Below are 16621 nucleotides of genomic sequence, written 5' to 3'. Positions count from 1 at the left end.
CCCCCCCCCCCCCCCCCCCCCCCCCCCCCCCCCCCCCCCCCCCCCCCCCCCCCCCCCCCCCCTCCTCAGGTCTCCATATAATGAGATCCATCTGAACTCACTGAGCCCTGAGGGTCTAATGGTTTCTCACACACACACACACACACACACACACACACACACACACACACACACACACACACACACACACACACACACACACACACACACACACACACACACACACACACACACACACACACTGAGGCATCTAAGGTCTTCCAAATTGGCCCAAATTGAGATAAAAGTGTGTTTGAGGGGAAAACATTATTCTGGGAAATCATTGTCGTTTCTGAAGCCAAAACAACATGAGGATTGGTTGTCCTGTGAAATGCCCCCACAGAATTGTAATTTAATTGAATATTTCGCAGGCATCATTTGGTGTACTGCATAGAGAGACGGAAGCGAAAGAGCCATCAAAACTTTGATAACGTGGTACTGAAATATTCAAACGATGTGTGTGAGTTTCTCAAGCGCCAGACGCGGTGCGAACGTCTGCGGCGCGGGGTGCCGCTGAAGGCTGGCGATAACGAACCAGAGGCCGTCTGCAATTAGCACGTCTGCCTCATCAGCGTTATTCACAGACACGTCTGATCGAGACCGCCTGGGGCGGCACGCGCAGTGGAAGTCAAATAAATAAAAGATAATGAAAAGGAATAGAGTTTAATTCAAATCTATGGCTTATGAAGAGCACAGTGCGTTTAACTAAACGTGTCTTTAGCCTCGTAGAATAATCGCCATATTTTCGCCAAATTGTGATATCTAACCTAACTCTTCTCTCTCAACACTGCTGATTCACTGCGCATCATTGTCTCTGTCCTAAGCCAATCAGAGTGCTTTTTCATAACCACTATATACCCAAGTCATGACTTGGGCATTTCTGGCTCCAAATAAAAGATGTACCTTAAAATATTTCTTAGGCAATTATGCTCTGGAGAGAAAGAGACACAGACGGATATCTATACATATTTAACATATGCTGCGCTAAACACAGCAGTTCTACATTCACGTGTCTCCGCAGAACGGCAGGCTTGCCCAGAACCAGGCCTGACTGAGCAGGGTTTAGGCGGGGGGGTAGGGTTACTGGGGGGGGGGGGGGGGGACCCACCTGGCCAGCATGATGTTGGCGTTGGGGCTGCCGGTGCTGGGCCCGGTGGGGCTCCACTTGATGGTGTAGATCTCCTTACTGTGGGCCTGAAGGTCGTGAACACACTGTTCCTGCTTCATGCTCCAGATCTGGGGAGGAGAGGAGAGGAGGGGAGGAGAGGGGAGGGGGGAGAGGAGAGGAGAGGAGGGAGAGGAGAGGAGAGGAGAGGAGAGGAGAGGAGGGAAGGACAGCAGAGGAGAAGATGGGGGAAGAGAGAAACGAGTTTTAGATGCGGTAAGGGAGATTTAACAGCCGTCATTTGAGTGCAATTTGCTACAGAAAGCCACCGCCATCCGTCAGCCATTAGGGGGTGAAATGCTCTGTGAGAACGTCTGTTCTGCTCGACCGCACGCGTCTCTGTAGCAGAACGTTTTGCCTTTGGCTCTTGGCTCATTTGTGATCGATTGGTTTCGGGGAATCCTTCAAAACAAGAACCATACATTTGTACTTTTTGGTTTGTTTATTTCTGTGAGCGCGTCCTCACCTTCAGGGTCATGTCGTCGGAGCAGGACGCCAGCAGCATCCCTGAAGGATCCCACTTGATGGCGTTGACCTCGTTCTGCAGCGCGGAGACAACAGGACAGACCAATCAGCTCAGGGTACCAGAGTACAACAGGACCGACCAATCAGCTCAGAGTACCAGAGTACAACAGGACCGACCAATCAGCTCAGAGTACCAGAGTACAACAGGACCAACCAATCAGCTCAGGGTAACAGAGTACAACAGGACCGACCAATCAGCTCAGGGCACCAGACTACAACAGGACCGACCAATCAGCTCAGGGTAACAGAGTACAACAGGACCGACCAATCAGCTCAGGGTAACAGAGCACAACAGGACCGACCAATCAGCTCAGGGTACCAGAGTACAACAGGACCGACCAATCAGCTCAGAGTACCAGAGCACAACAGGACCGACCAATCAGCTCAGGGTACCAGAGTACAACAGGACCGACCAATCAGCTCAGAGTACCAGAGCACAACAGGACCGACCAATCAGCTCAGGGTACCAGAGTACAACAGGACCGACCAATCAGCTCAGAGTACAACAGGACCGACCAATCAGCTCAGAGTAACAGAGCACAACAGGACCGACCAATCAGCTCAGGGTACCAGAGTACAACAGGACCGACCAATCACGTGGTCAAGGCGGTAGGGCTTGGGCGGAGCCACTCCTGGGAACAGGAAGAGGAAGTGATGCTCACCGTGTGGCCCTGGAAGGTCTTCAGCGGCCGGTCGCTGCCCAGCCGGCACACGTGGATGCACATGTCGGTGCTGCAGGAGGCGAAGGTGGTGTTGTTCTGCCAGTCCACGTCCAGGGCGGGGGCTGGGGGGGTCACATGGGTTAGACCTGAACCAGGCCAAGGGCCGGTAGGGGCCCTTGGCCCCACAGTAGACATACTGTGTGTGTGTGTGTGTGTGTGTGTGTGTGTGTGTGTGTGTGTGTGTGTGTGTGTGTGTGTGTGTGTGTGTGTGTGTGTGTGTGTGTGTGTGTGTGTGTGTGTGTTGCGTGCGAGTCTGTGTGCGTCTCACCTGAGTGGAAGGGGAACTGCTGCTTGGCCTCCCCTGTGTGTGCGTCCCAAATGATTGTCGTCTGGAACGGGAAATAAAAAAAAGAAAAAAAAGCGGTCCGATTAAATCAAAGCGGGGGCGAATCACGGCGAGTTGAGTCGTCTCCGCCGAAGCGAGCGTGACAGCGGCGAGACGTGACGTCTCATTGAAGTACCTTATCTACACCGGCGCTGAGAATAGAGTTCCCCTTCTTGTTCCACTTCAGCGCGAAGATGGGCCCCTTGTGCTGTCCCAGCGTGCTGGCCAGGTTCCCTGAGGGACGACAGATCACAGGCCGCGGCGTTAGAGGACGAGCACAGCGGCGAGGGCTCAGACAGACGGGGCTCAGGTGTCCCCGCGACTCCGCCGATCAGATTAAGATCCACCCAGACCCACCGTCCTTCGTCCAGATCCGTGCGAAGCCGTCGTAGGAGCCGGTGGCCAGCAGCGTCCCGTCACTCTGGGAACGGAAAGAGGAGCGTTTCAGTTTTTTAGTGCCGCTCGCCGCAGACAGCCAGACATGCGGGCGGATGGCGATCAGCGCCCGGGAGAGCGAGTCCTCACATTCCAGTCCAGCGAGGTCACGTCTTTGTTGCTCGGGACGTCCTGGCCGCCCTCGCGGATGCAGTGGCGCAGGACCAGCTGGGTGGAGCTGGAGGAGCCGATCTCGTTCAGGTCCCAGATCCGTGCCGTGGAGTCCCCCGAGCTGGAGGAAGCACACACACAGCGGGGTCAGGGGTCAGGCCTCGCGCGGTGGAACCGGTGTGAACCGCCTGACTATAACCCGTGTGTATAAACACAGGCCCCTAGACCCACGCCGCAGAACCCTGACGCGATTGATCCGTCTCCTGACCCAGAAAATGGGTCGGCCATTTAAGAAGCCCAGTGGAGCACAATGTCCTGGCAGAGGAGAGGGGGACTGTGATTCACAGGAGAGGAATGAATGGAGGTTTAAACGATTCCCCTGAACAAAGAGAGAGAGGGAGGAGGAGAGAGAGGGGGGGGGGGGGGGGGGGGGGAGACAGACAGATATAAAGAGAGGGAAGGAGACAGAGAGAGGGGGGGGGGGGAGACAGACAGATATAAAGAGAGGGAAGGAGACAGAGAGAGGGGGGGGGAGAGAGAGGGATAATGACTGATAGAAAGAGAGGGGAGACCAAGGGAGAAAGAGAGGGGGAGAGCGAGAGAGGGGGAGACAGAGGGACGAGAGACGAGTGTGCGAGACCGATGATAGTGAGAGAGTCCGAGGCAGACCGGAGAAAGAGAGACGGGAGAGGGAAAGGGAGACAAGCCGAGAGAAGGGTGTCAGACCAAGACAGAGGAAGAGGGAGGGAGGGAGGGAGGGAGGGAGGGAGGGAGGGAGGGAGGGAGGCTCACCCAGAGGCCAGCAGGTCGCTGACCGGGTTCCAGGCGCAGATGAAGACCTCCGACTCGTGGCCCCGGAGCACGGTGGCCTTGCTGGCTGGGATCTCCACGTCCTGGTCCAGGTCCATGGGCTCCCCGTGGTGGTCTGGGGGGGACAGCCAGACGCGCACTGTTAACGAGCTGCTAACGAGGTCTGCTTTGACTGCTATATCAACACCGGTCCCTCAGCTGAGGAGACGCTTTTATGCGTCTTAATCTGAAAGGCCTGATCACCGCCGGAACACACACCGCGATGCTAATGACACCGTGCCACGCGTAAATATGAGTGCCGAGTCCTGATGGATGGCCTAATTTATTCTCAGCCTCGCATCCTCACAGTAAACCATCTCTGCAGCCGTCCCTCTCCTCCCACACACTCTAGCCTCAGCTACACCTCCTCCTTCTCCCTCCTAATCATCTGCTGGGGCCGTTTGTCCTTTCGAGGAACCCGCAGAGTAACGACATATTTGTGGAACTTGAGACACAGGCCCAATCCCATTTCTACCCCTTACCCCTTCCACTTGTTTTGAAGGGGTAAGGGGAAGGGGTAAGGGGAAGGGTTAAGGGGTAGAAATGGGATTGGGCCTAAGCCCCAATCCCATTTCTACCCCTTACCCCTTCAAAACAAGGGGGAGGGGTAAGGGGAAGGGGTAAGGGGTAGAAATGGGATTGGGCCTTAGGATGATATCAGGGATGATATCATGTTTACATATGCTGCAACTTCAGCCTTGTAGCAGCTGTACTCTGAACCTCTTTACAGTTCACCAACCAGCACCGCGTCACCGATCTAAAAGGCTTTGCCTGCATGTGTGTACGTGTGTCAACCATGGCCCCCAATGCACTCCAGACCATCCCTGGAAGGAGGGGTTACTTCTCATATTACTTCCTTGCCAATTCAGGGAGTTTTTTCTTGCCCTCTGGGGGGCAGGGGGGTGTCATAAATAAATGGCCTGTTGAGCCCTTTGAGACCGTACCCGTGATTAAGGGTGATACAAATAAAGTTGAATTGAATTGTTGTTGCATCCAACGCAGGCCGTTCCTGCTCTCGCTTACAAGACTGTTTGGTCTCATCTGATAAGATACCAGCATCTGGTAAGATACCAGCGTCTGGTAAGATACCAGCTTCTGGTAAGATACCAGCTTCTGGTAAGATACCAGCGTCTGGTAAGATACCAGCTTCTTCCAACCATCATAAACCAGAACCTCCCAAACCAAAGCCCCTCAGAGCCCCCCCGGTTCCCCGCTCACTCATGGCGTGCGTGCCGTTCTCCTCGCCGTTGACCGGGATCTCTCCGTTCTTGGGCGCCATGGCCTGGTGGGCGGGACTGGGCGTGGCCATGGTGCAGGTCCCTCCCCCCTGCTGCTGCTGGGCCAGCTTGTCCCGGAACGCCTGCTGGCGCGTCTGCACCACGTCAGGCATCACGGCGTCGATGAGCGACAGCGACTCGATGGGCCGCCCGTCAAACACCGTGCCGTCCTGAGAGAGAGGGGGGGGGGCGGGACAACGCCGTGGTGAGGTGACTCTTATAGCACAGGTGAGTCAGGGTGTTCAGTGCGATTGTTGAGTTATAGTAGAACCATCTAGGGCTGCTTGATTAAGGAATTGAAATTGTGATCACGATTATTCAAACGATTCTTTTAGAATTTGAAAAACTTGCAACTGAGAACTTTGAAATTTTCTCCTTAAAAAATATTTTTAAAAAAAATAGAATAGAAAATGTTCAAATCGGACATAAAGACCAACTGTTCATCTTTGAAATTTCTATAAAACATTTTATTTAATGAATAATCATATAATAATATAAAAAGAAAAAAATACTATTTCAAAATTATTCTATTATTATTCTCATATTAGTTTGGAGATTGTTCGGAAATCGAAATGGCGATCGAAATGTGATTATTGGAACAGCTCTAGAACCATCCACAGCGGGCCTGCGGCGAGGCCTCCATTAGCGGCCTGGCTGATTAAACAGAGCCTCTCCTGGTCAAAGAGACATGCCTCACAACATCGTTTGTCCCCATCACTGTGTGGTGCTGACTCTGCTGGAGAGCCTTAGTGGGAGTGAGCCACTGGTTCTCCCCTGCAGTCAATGAGCCAAAGTACCTCAGCTGATTGTTTAGGTTTGGAAGAGGCACGCCCATTGGCAGAATCAGAACAACAGATCGTTTTCTACCGAATCTCTTGGCGAGTTTGGGTTTAAGTGAAGCCAGGAGAGACACCTACGCTGCTATAATCACCCAGACAAGTTTGGTCCTTTAAACCCCAGGAGAACATTCTACTTTAATTAAATGCCATAAAAAAAATTGACATCCTTGAGTCAGTGAAAGGGCCAAAAAGCCACGATATCTGCATTTCCATCCAATAATTATATTGTCCTTCCTGTCTGGGTGGGTGTACAGCGTCACAGCATGTCTGAGGACCTCCTTGAGGACACCTCCTCCATCCTCCTCACCTCGTTGATGCTGATCTCCGCCTCCACATACTGGAGGCCCTTCTGCAGGATGGAGATCAGGGCAGCAGGGGGCACCAGCGTTCCGTTGATGTTGGACTGGCTGATGTGGCTCTCGATGCCAAAGGTGAAAGCTGAGTGGGAGAAACCTGCAGCCAAATCGAATTAATTAGGCGGCGGGAGAGAGCCAAATAAAAACCTGGGTTGTACACAAACAAACGCAGCACAAACATCCGAGTGGGGGCGGGGCTTAACCCCTCCCCCCCCCCCCCCCCCCCCCCCCCCCCACCCCAAGGGTGAGAAACGAGCTGCAGCCGGAGAGAGACGCGTCCTTTGTGCCGACAACGTCTAACATGGCTAATGTAATCGTCGACATGTTTACGGTGACACATTTAAGATGTGTACAAGGCAGCGTCCATTTTCAATCGGCAGAATGCAGACGTCCTCGCCGCTCTGCTTTCAGAGTGGATGGGCGTGGCCTCCGGATTCAAATCAACCTGGAGTAGAGATGTTTACAGTATCCTGCATTCCGAGCCACAAAACAAACCATGGCGGGCCCCAGAACCGAACAGAGGGGCGCTGTGGCTCGCGCGTCGTTCTCATGTCACTGAAGACATGAGGTGGTGCGATCTTTGTTAGAAGACGCAACCCTACTCCCGACGTTTCAACGTTGAAGGAATAACACAGAGACCCCATAACAAAGAACTCAGGACACATCTTCCTTTAATCTAGAAGATTTCACCGTGTGTGTCTGTGTGTCTGTACCTGACTCCTGAAGATATCTGTACACCAGGAAGTTCACCTCGTCGCTGGTTATACTCATTTTAGTCGGGCAGCTGGCAGGCGGCACGCAGGAAGGCTTGGCTCACCCTGGGGAGACAAGGTAGAGGGGGGGGGGGGGGAGAGGTTAGCGTGGTGCTGGCCGTTCTGGGAGCGATGAGAGACTCTTCCAACATTAGGCTGTTCAGGTGGACCGAGCTGAGAGGCACTGTTGTGACATGTGCTCTATGTGTTTCTGATGCGCACACACACACACACACACACACACACACACACACACACACACACACACACACACACACTCTTTTGGTTTGCCGTCCATTTTATGGTCTGGTCTGACGTCTACCACCTTCGCCCCCAGAACCCACCTATAGGGGCTCGGACCAAGCAGCAGAGCGGTACTTCAAAACCGGTTCTCAAAGAAATACATTGAGTCTGAAATGCTCTGGTGCTAAACACTGGTGTCTGTGACCGTTTGGCACGGCACAGCGGCAGGTGGTGTGAGATTGGCCGGCCAGGCCCGGGGAACAGGGAGGATATTGAAACGGCTCCTCTGCACAGAGACGACAACAGACAGAGTGAGAGGCCGGGGCCCGCAACATGAGTCTGGATTAGCCTGGAAAACAATGAGAGGCTAGAGAGACCACAACATGAGTCTCTGGAATAACCTGGAGAACAACGAGAGGCTAGAGAGACCACAACATGAGTCTGGATTAACCTGGAAAACAATGAGAGGCTAGAGAGACCACAACATGAGTCTGGATTAACCTGGAAAACAACGAGAGGCTAGAGAGACCACAACATGAGTCTCTGGAATAACCTGGAGAACAACGAGAGGCTAGAGAGACCACAACATGAGTCTCTGGAATAACCTGGAGAACAACGAGAGGCTAGAGAGACCACAACATGAGTCTCTGGAATAACCTGGAGAACAAAGAGATGAGGCTAGAGAGACCACAACATGAGTCTCTGGAATAACCTGGAGAACAATGAGAGGCTAGAGAGACCACAACATGAGTCTCTGGAATAACCTGGAGAACAACGAGAGGCTAGAGAGACCACAACATGAGTCTCTGGAATAACCTGGAGAACAACGAGAGGCTAGAGAGACCACAACATGAGTCTCTGGAATAACCTGGAGAACAACGAGAGGCTAGAGAGACCACAACATGAGTCTCTGGAATAACCCGGAGAACAATGAGATGAGGCTAGAGAGACCACAACATGAGTCTCTGGAATAACCTGGAGAACAATGAGATGAGGCTAGAGAGACCACAACATGAGTCTCTGGAATAACCTGGAGAACAATGAGATGAGGCTAGAGAGACCACAACATGAGTCTCTGGAATAACCTGGAGAACAACGAGAGGCTAGAGAGACCACAACATGAGTCTCTGGAATAACCTGGAGAACAACGAGATGCTAGAGAGACCACAACATGAGTCTCTGGAATAACCTGGAGAACAATGAGATGAGGCTAGAGAAACCACAACATGAGTCTCTGGAATAACCTGGAGAACAATGAGATGAGGCTAGAGAGACCACAACATGAGTCTCTGGAATAACCTGGAGAACAATGAGATGAGGCTAGAGAGACCACAACATGAGTCTCTGGAATAACCTGGAGAACAACGAGAGGCTAGAGAGACCACAACATGAGTCTCTGGAATAACCTGGAGAACAAAGAGATGAGGCTAGAGAGACCACAACATGAGTCTCTGGAATAACCTGGAGAACAATGAGATGAGGCTAGAGAGACCACAACATGAGTCTCTGGAATAACCTGGAGAACAATGAGAGGCTAGAGAGACCACAACATGAGTCTCTGGAATAACCTGGAGAACAACGAGAGGCTAGAGAGACCACAACATGAGTCTCTGGAATAACCTGGAGAACAACGATGAGGCTAGAGAGACCACAACATGAGTCTCTGGAATAACCTGGAGAACAATGAGAGGCTAGAGAGACCACAACATGAGTCTCTGGAATAACCTGGAGAACAATGAGATGAGGCTAGAGAAACCACAACATGAGCCTCTGGAATAACCTGGAGAACAATGAGATGAGGCTAGAGAAACCACAACATGAGCCTCTGGAATAACCTGGAGAACAATGAGATGAGGCTAGAGAGACCACAACATGAGTCTCTGGAATAACCTGGAGAACAATGAGAGGCTAGAGAGACCACAACATGAGTCTCTGGAATCACCTGGAGAACAATGAGATGAGGCTAGAGAGACCACAGCATGAGTCTCTGGAATAACCTGGAGAACAAAGAGATGAGGCTAGAGAGACCACAACATGAGTCTCTGGAATAACCTGGAGAACAATGAGAGGCTAGAGAGACCACAACATGAGTCTCTGGAATAACCTGGAGAACAATGAGATGAGGCTAGAGAAACCACAACATGAGCCTCTGGAATAACCTGGAGAACAATGAGATGAGGCTAGAGAGACCACAACATGAGTCTCTGGAATAACCTGGAGAACAACGAGAGGCTAGAGAGACCACAACATGAGTCTCTGGAATAACCTGGAGCTATAACGATGATTATCAAAGTATTGACCATCCATGATTGAGGATAATCAATCATTTGTTCTAAAGGAACTAAAGGACCCATCGTTAGTAATGTGTACACAAAAGGGAACACAAGAACAGCTGCAAACCACATTATAACGGTGAAGGTTTAAGGTTTAAGGTTTGACTCTAATCCACTTGGAGAGGAGCAACATGAAGCGAGGAGCGTCTATGAAACCACGGCTGGACGGGCCTCCGCCACAGAGCGCAGAGTTGGAACAGAGCGAAGGATGCCTGGAGCACTCCTCCACCGCCTTAAAGGACCCACTCAGGTTCCCCTCCGGTAGCGTGGCAACAAGCGGGAACCGGGGCAAAGCACACGGAACCGCGCTGTGCCAATTACCAGCAGGCACGCCGCCCCACGTGAATTATTTACTCCTGCGACCGAGGGCCATTCTTCCAGAGGGGGGCCGGCCGCACCGAGCGCCAGGCCCCGGACGGGGGCTCGCTCTGGAGCGCAATCAGAGCGTGAGGTATCTAGAGGGCCGGTCCTTCTGTTACATCGGGACATGACTGCCAATCAACGTCTCACTGACAGGCAGCAGAGGGAGGACAATGAAGGGCCGAGGCTCGTGCCTGCAGTACCGGAGAGCACCACCGTCTTCACGGTCCCCTGGGGAGTCTGAGTCACGTGTTTCGCTCCATTGTACGGTTTGATGACCAGCGTGGTCGTATACCAAGAAACACACACGGGCATGCCAAGGGTATGACTCCCCCTCAGAACAGAGAGGACACATCCAGCCAAGAACACTAAAGGGTACACACAGCGCCTTCTTAATGGAATCGAACCCGTTCCAGGCTCTCCAGCTCCACCCCGGGAGGCTCTGGTAGGCCACAGCGTGTCCCATCGTCGTCCCATGAGACATGGAGTGACGGAGCGGGCCCGCGGCCACACTGCAGCAGAGAGCAGCCATCGCCAAGCCAGCGGCGACATAATGGAGAGGTTGTGTGAGGGGGAGTCCGCCCCCCAGCACTGCGTCCGCCATGGTTGTAAATCGCAGCGTCAGATGGGTTTGATAGAAAAACCAGCAATTACGCGACCACACCCTCCAAGAAAGAGAATCAAACTCTTCTTTCGGGGAATCGGCCACAAAAAGGAGCCAACCCTTCACTGCGAATGGACTCCGAGGTTTAGCCACCGGGACGGGAGCCTAGTGGGCTTGGTATGAAGGGACGGGACACATTTCACATCAGAAGGCTGCTGAAACCAGTGACAGAAGGCATGGGGTTCTGCCTCGTTGCTTCCAGAGGGGACCGAGATGTGTGTTCAAAGAATATATCCGCCATGAATTCTATTTTAGGATGGTCCTTTGTGCAGGACCTTATGTTTTGGATAGTAGGAGACGTGTATGACGTCTGTTAACGAAGACACAACTTGTTTTGCAAAGTAGCTGTCGTGTGATCAGTGATTCCACTTCATCGTCCCGTACGCCCGCGATGGGACGCCAACACACTATCACACGGAAGATATTAAAGAGAATACCGAACATAAAATAAAAGAGCAACATTTATTTGCTACCACCAAAAATTGAGGCACCATCTAAAGTTCTTAGAGGGTTTGCCCATCCCAATGCATCATTGGATCTTTTATTGGCGATACTCTGTCATATTGAGAGGACTCAAGAGAGTTGTAGCACCGTCAAACCCTAAACCAACGTAAATATACTGTAACCTAAGCCAAGCAGAACTTTGTTTTGCCACGTCCTGCATGATAAAACGCTGGGACAGATTCAAACACAGCCACGTCTCCCCATAATGGCATATCACTGAGATAAATGACCAAATTAACAATTAATGAACATTGATACCAACAGGACAATAATAAACATCACAATCCAGGGCTACCGTGCTTCAAAATGGATCGGAAGCACAGGAGGCACAGCAGGACGGTCCATGTTGGAAGCACAGTGGAACTGACCTTGTGATGCATTACGATGTTGAAGCCCTGTTCCCTCTCACTCTCAACAGTCAGTATGAACACAAAGCTAAGACAATATGCCCCCACGGTCCCCTCTGTAAAGTACAGCAGCATCAACGCTGACAGTCCTCCGGATTCCAGCCCCGGCCTGAATAAATACCCAAGAACAAACACAACTATCCATCGACCGAGCCATTTGGGTGACGTCTAAACGAAGCCTAAACGGCCCCCTGCTGGGAGGCGACAAGGAGCCCATCTGTGGCCCCCGGAGGTCACAGGGGCCCGAGCCCGAGTGCCTGGCCTGCACACCGTTACTTAACGACAACAATTACTTAACAGCCTAGAGTGTAGTACGGGCTCCCTGGCAAGATCACCCCTCACAGCGAGATACAGGCTGTAGCCGAACTAGGGCACGTAAACAGCATTAGTCATGCATGGACCTGTGGAAACCGAAAACGCCAGCCCCCACTCCGTTTTCAGCGAGCTGCTTCTAAAATAGACTCCGAGCCCAACGGCATATTTGAAGAGCGGGTGTGAAGGAAATGGCGCGTGTTGGCCGATTTCCATCATCCCCACCCATTCATTATTTACGATGGCAGAAGCATTCCTCAAATCCTTTGTTCAGCCGTAGAGCACGAGATGTTCACTCAAGGACCACCACAAGGACCCTTTAAACCAACAACCTGACATAGCAGGGGTTTAACCATTGCATTCGAAACACAACAGTCATATAGTTCTACTGTTCACTTAGGCAGGGCACTGTTTGACCGTCGAGTCATTAAGCAGGCGCCTTTATATATTGTAATGACTCGACTCCAAGACTCATTTTAGGACCAGTAGGGGTCACAGCTCGGCCAAACCTGCCTACAGAACTGTGTGGATTGATGGTGACGACCGAGAACCCTTTGTCTTGGAATCAAACTCCAACCACATCCTGCCCTTTTACAACGCGGACTCGCTTTCAATCTAAAAACCCACAACTCTCCATCGCTGAACCAAAGATGATGACGATGCAGGCGGGCTTAACGTTTGTACCAATAACATCATGACATGTTTCCTTAACCATGGCATCATGACAGCTTCCCCTCCCCCTCACAGCCTGTAGTGGGTTAACCCACAGCTGGCTAGCTGGTGTGTCCCCCACTTCGACGAGATCCAATCAACCCTACGCTTGGCAGCACATTCATCCTTTGTATCCTGTGATAATTACTCCTTCTGCTTGGAGATACGTCATCCTGCTCATAGCTATGAGTGCTTCTTCAACTCATCTCCCATTGTATAAATACACGTGCAATACTTGCACGTATCTATTTTTAGACGACCCCTGGTAATGGAAACACTTTCCGCCGGGGTTGATAGAGTAGAACTCTGAATCGGAATGATAAAATATTCTTCTAAAAAAGGGAAGTCATAGTGTGCTTCGGTTAATAAGATACACTAAAGGCCCGGTTAGACTTTGGTCAATTGTTTTTTTAGCATCAAACCAAGATCCCAAAGCTCATCCATGACATTCACGCACAAAACAGAATATAAAACGATAGATATTCCGAAAATATTGGACAAATCCAAACACCAGCAGACCAGCAGCGGGAGAGAGAGCTGCTCCGAATGAGCAGGACGAGGCAGCACTGCATTCTATTCTCGCATGGCGGGAGCCCATTTTCTCCTGAACAGTCACCCCCAGACAGATGTGCAAACAAGACCTGGAAACAGCAGCCATTTTCTCTTGAACTGCTCTGCTGAGTAAAACCCGCCTTTGAAGCCTTTGGTTGGGGCTGAAGGGTGGGGGCTCGGCGGTGGGGGAGGGGATGTGGAAGTGGGGGGGAGGAAGGGGGGAGGGGGGGAGGCATGGGGGGGAGGACGAGGACGAGATGAATAATGAACCTAGAAGCAGGTAGCCACAACAACCGCTTGTTCATTTATTCCTCTCCTTTCTGAATGAGTCATTTAGCGCCCTCGATATAGGTCAGAAGGCTGGGGGGAGGGGGGGGTAGTCCGGGGGGGGGGGGGGTGGGGGGGGGAACACTTCTCACATACGAGCCGCGGGGCTGGCAAGCGTGTTCTTCTGCTGCCTGCCGGCTGTTTGACAGAGAGAGTCTCTCTCTCTCTCTCTCTCTCTCTCTCTCTCTCTCTCTCTCTCTCTCTCTCTCTCTCTCTCTCTCTCTCTCTCTCTCTCTCTCTCTCTCTCTCTCTCTCTCTCTCTCTCTCTCTCTCTCTCTCTCTCTCTCTCTCTCTCTCTCTCGAGCAGACGCTGTGTTGGATACGAGTGGGTGAGTGAGTGAGCGGTTCACCCAGTACCGCCACGATGCCATGATCCCACGAGCCCAGTGACAACAGCGGGCCTAACGCCCTTACAGAAGACCGCCTCCTCACTCCCTCCCCGCCCAGTGTGAGCGTTGCATCATCCCCGCCGCCGGTGAGAACCCGGCCGGGTTCGATGTAGCAATGCGTAAAACACAGCCCGGCAACGCCGCGATGGGTCCCATGGAAACACGCTTAATGTACATTCTTTTGTTTAACCAAAGCACGGTGCAGGAGACGGGGTGTTCCCCCGAACCCTTCCCCCAAGCCCCCCTCTGGGGGAGGAGGAGAGGGGGAAGGGAAGGAAGGATCACTAGGAGGGGGAGGTGTTTGGTGGCATTCGCTCCTCCACCACCGACCCACGGCGGAACTATGATCCTTTCGGCCGCCGAAAGCCATTAGCATCTAATAGAAAATGACAATCCCCCCACAAGCATATTCTCTCTCTCTCTCTCTCTCTCTCTCTCTCTCTCCCTCTCCCTCTCCCTCTCCCTCCCTCTCTCCCCCTCTCTCTCTCCCTCCCTCTCCCCCCCTCCCCCATAACCGCCAAAAGGCCGTCAGCAGGCTGTGGGGCTTAGCAACGTGGGAGGAATGTTGAAGACAACGCACCACGCGGGGTTCTTATCACCAGCCATCGACCGCCCAGCGCTACGCGCCCAACCATCGCCCCGTCTCCACTTCCTGTGAGACTGCCTTCAGAGATCAGATTACGGCGAAACACCCCCCGAAAAACACAAATACACTCAGGTGGAGAGCAATGGACGGGGGGGGGGAGAAACCACAGAATGATCTGGACCAGTCCACCAGAAAGACTATAAAAGAGGACGTTGTTTGCAACACAATTGACGATCTCCTCGCCCGCCCATCCCCCACCAAAGAACTGAATGTTCTCGCTGGTGCACAAGAGATGAGTCTCATCAAGGCGGGAAACCAAGTGCCCCCTCGCCGTGGAGCGAGCTTCACGTGGGTCACCTGACTGATCGCTTGGTGAGCGGTGGAGTCACACTGGTCTACACGCCGCTCTCCACTGGTAATTGGTTAACGAAGAGTGCGTCAGGGCATTACCGTTAATACATTTCTCAATATCAAAAAAAAAAAAAGGGATATTTCCCAATCTTCAAAGCCCTCTTGTACGTGTGGTTCAGAAGTGCAGGGCGGTCAGCGCTCTGCTCCTCGTTCCGAGAAGCAGGAGGGTGAATACTCAGAGGATGGGATGTTCGGGACACTGAGAAAAAAAATAAGAGGTTGCATTGCTCAATATATAATGCGTATTGCAACAGAATTACCTCACAGATCTCTTTTGTTCTACTCGCATGCACAGTAAAGCAGGAAGCCGCCCGTCGACCAAAAGCATGTGCGCTGCATTTTAATAACGCCAATAGATCTCTCTGTGTGAGCTCCAGTCCTACCTCCAGGTTCAATCGAGTCCAGCCGGCCGTAGACACGTCCTGAACAAAGGAACCCATTTGCTGTTCAATAATTCATTTGTGTGTGTGTTTGTGTGGACAACAAATACTCAGTATAATGTTTGTTTAATGAATTAGGCGCTTCAAATCTAGGCCACTAAAACTAGATGAAGCCACTGAGGTTTGCATATTTAATCCCATTATGTAGCATGATGATATTGCGCCATGAGTCTAGCCTACACGGGGGGCTAAACTGGTCCCACGAGAACAGGACATTCATAAACGATATGAATAGATCAGAACGAAATCATGTTCCACGTACCTTGTAAATGGCTGAATGATTATTCTGTGCTAATAATACTTTTTATTATCTATGATCTCTATCTGGAAATGTACCAGCCTCACCAACACACACACACACACACACACACATTACAACCAACGGCCAAGGTTTTTGTATTTATGTTTTCGTCCAAGATCTGGAGCATTGCAGGAATACGGAGCGGCACACATTGATACACTAACATAGGTTATAAAACTGTTGCTATGGCGACCAGAAGATCCTGCCTCTCCCACGTCAACAGCTGCTCATGCCACAGCAAAGAGAGAGAGAGTCTCCCCCTCTCTGTGTCTGCCTGTGTCTCTCTGCCAGACTCTCTCTCTCTCCCTCTCTGAAGGCTGATCTTCATTCTGAACCATACCTGGGATTCACGAGGCACATGCAGGTAACACGACCCGCCGGCTACACACAATGGCTTCCCTTCAACAGGCGTGCGCGTCCCTCATCAGGGGGCAGTGTGTGACACACACACACACACACACACACACACACACACACACACACACACACACACACACACACACACACACACACACACACACACACACACACACACACACACACACACACACACACACAAAAGGGTAGTTGGATATAAATTAAGTAGTTCCAATATTCAGTGCCCTACAATGGATTTGATTTGACGCTTTTGACGCAAACTCTTTGGGACCTCTATATACCCGCATTAGCCAACGCATATAGAATCA

At 51.7% G+C, this 16621-nt stretch overlaps 1 protein-coding gene across 1 annotated transcript in view; it reads right to left on the bottom strand.

The window, feature by feature from the left end:
• The window catches only part of LOC115533489 (F-box-like/WD repeat-containing protein TBL1X), a 34990-nt gene that overhangs the window by 13689 nt on the left and 4680 nt on the right, over window positions 1-16621 (bottom strand). The window contains exons 2-12 of the mRNA XM_030344031.1: window positions 7357-7461; window positions 6595-6740; window positions 5390-5618; window positions 4115-4247; window positions 3302-3443; window positions 3134-3197; window positions 2913-3010; window positions 2720-2780; window positions 2392-2513; window positions 1671-1745; window positions 1124-1275 (exon numbers count right to left, since the gene is read on the bottom strand). Of these exons, the coding sequence (XP_030199891.1) occupies window positions 1124-1275; window positions 1671-1745; window positions 2392-2513; window positions 2720-2780; window positions 2913-3010; window positions 3134-3197; window positions 3302-3443; window positions 4115-4247; window positions 5390-5618; window positions 6595-6740; window positions 7357-7414 (1280 nt within the window). The 5' untranslated portion in view covers window positions 7415-7461. The remainder of the gene's footprint in view (window positions 1-1123; window positions 1276-1670; window positions 1746-2391; window positions 2514-2719; window positions 2781-2912; window positions 3011-3133; window positions 3198-3301; window positions 3444-4114; window positions 4248-5389; window positions 5619-6594; window positions 6741-7356; window positions 7462-16621) is intronic.

Source organism: Gadus morhua, chromosome 20 (assembly GCF_902167405.1).
Source record: "Gadus morhua chromosome 20, gadMor3.0, whole genome shotgun sequence".
Taxonomy (NCBI): Eukaryota; Metazoa; Chordata; class Actinopteri; order Gadiformes; family Gadidae; genus Gadus; species Gadus morhua.
Note: the sequence above shows the minus strand (reverse complement) of the source record. Positions and strands in the feature narration are given on the sequence as shown.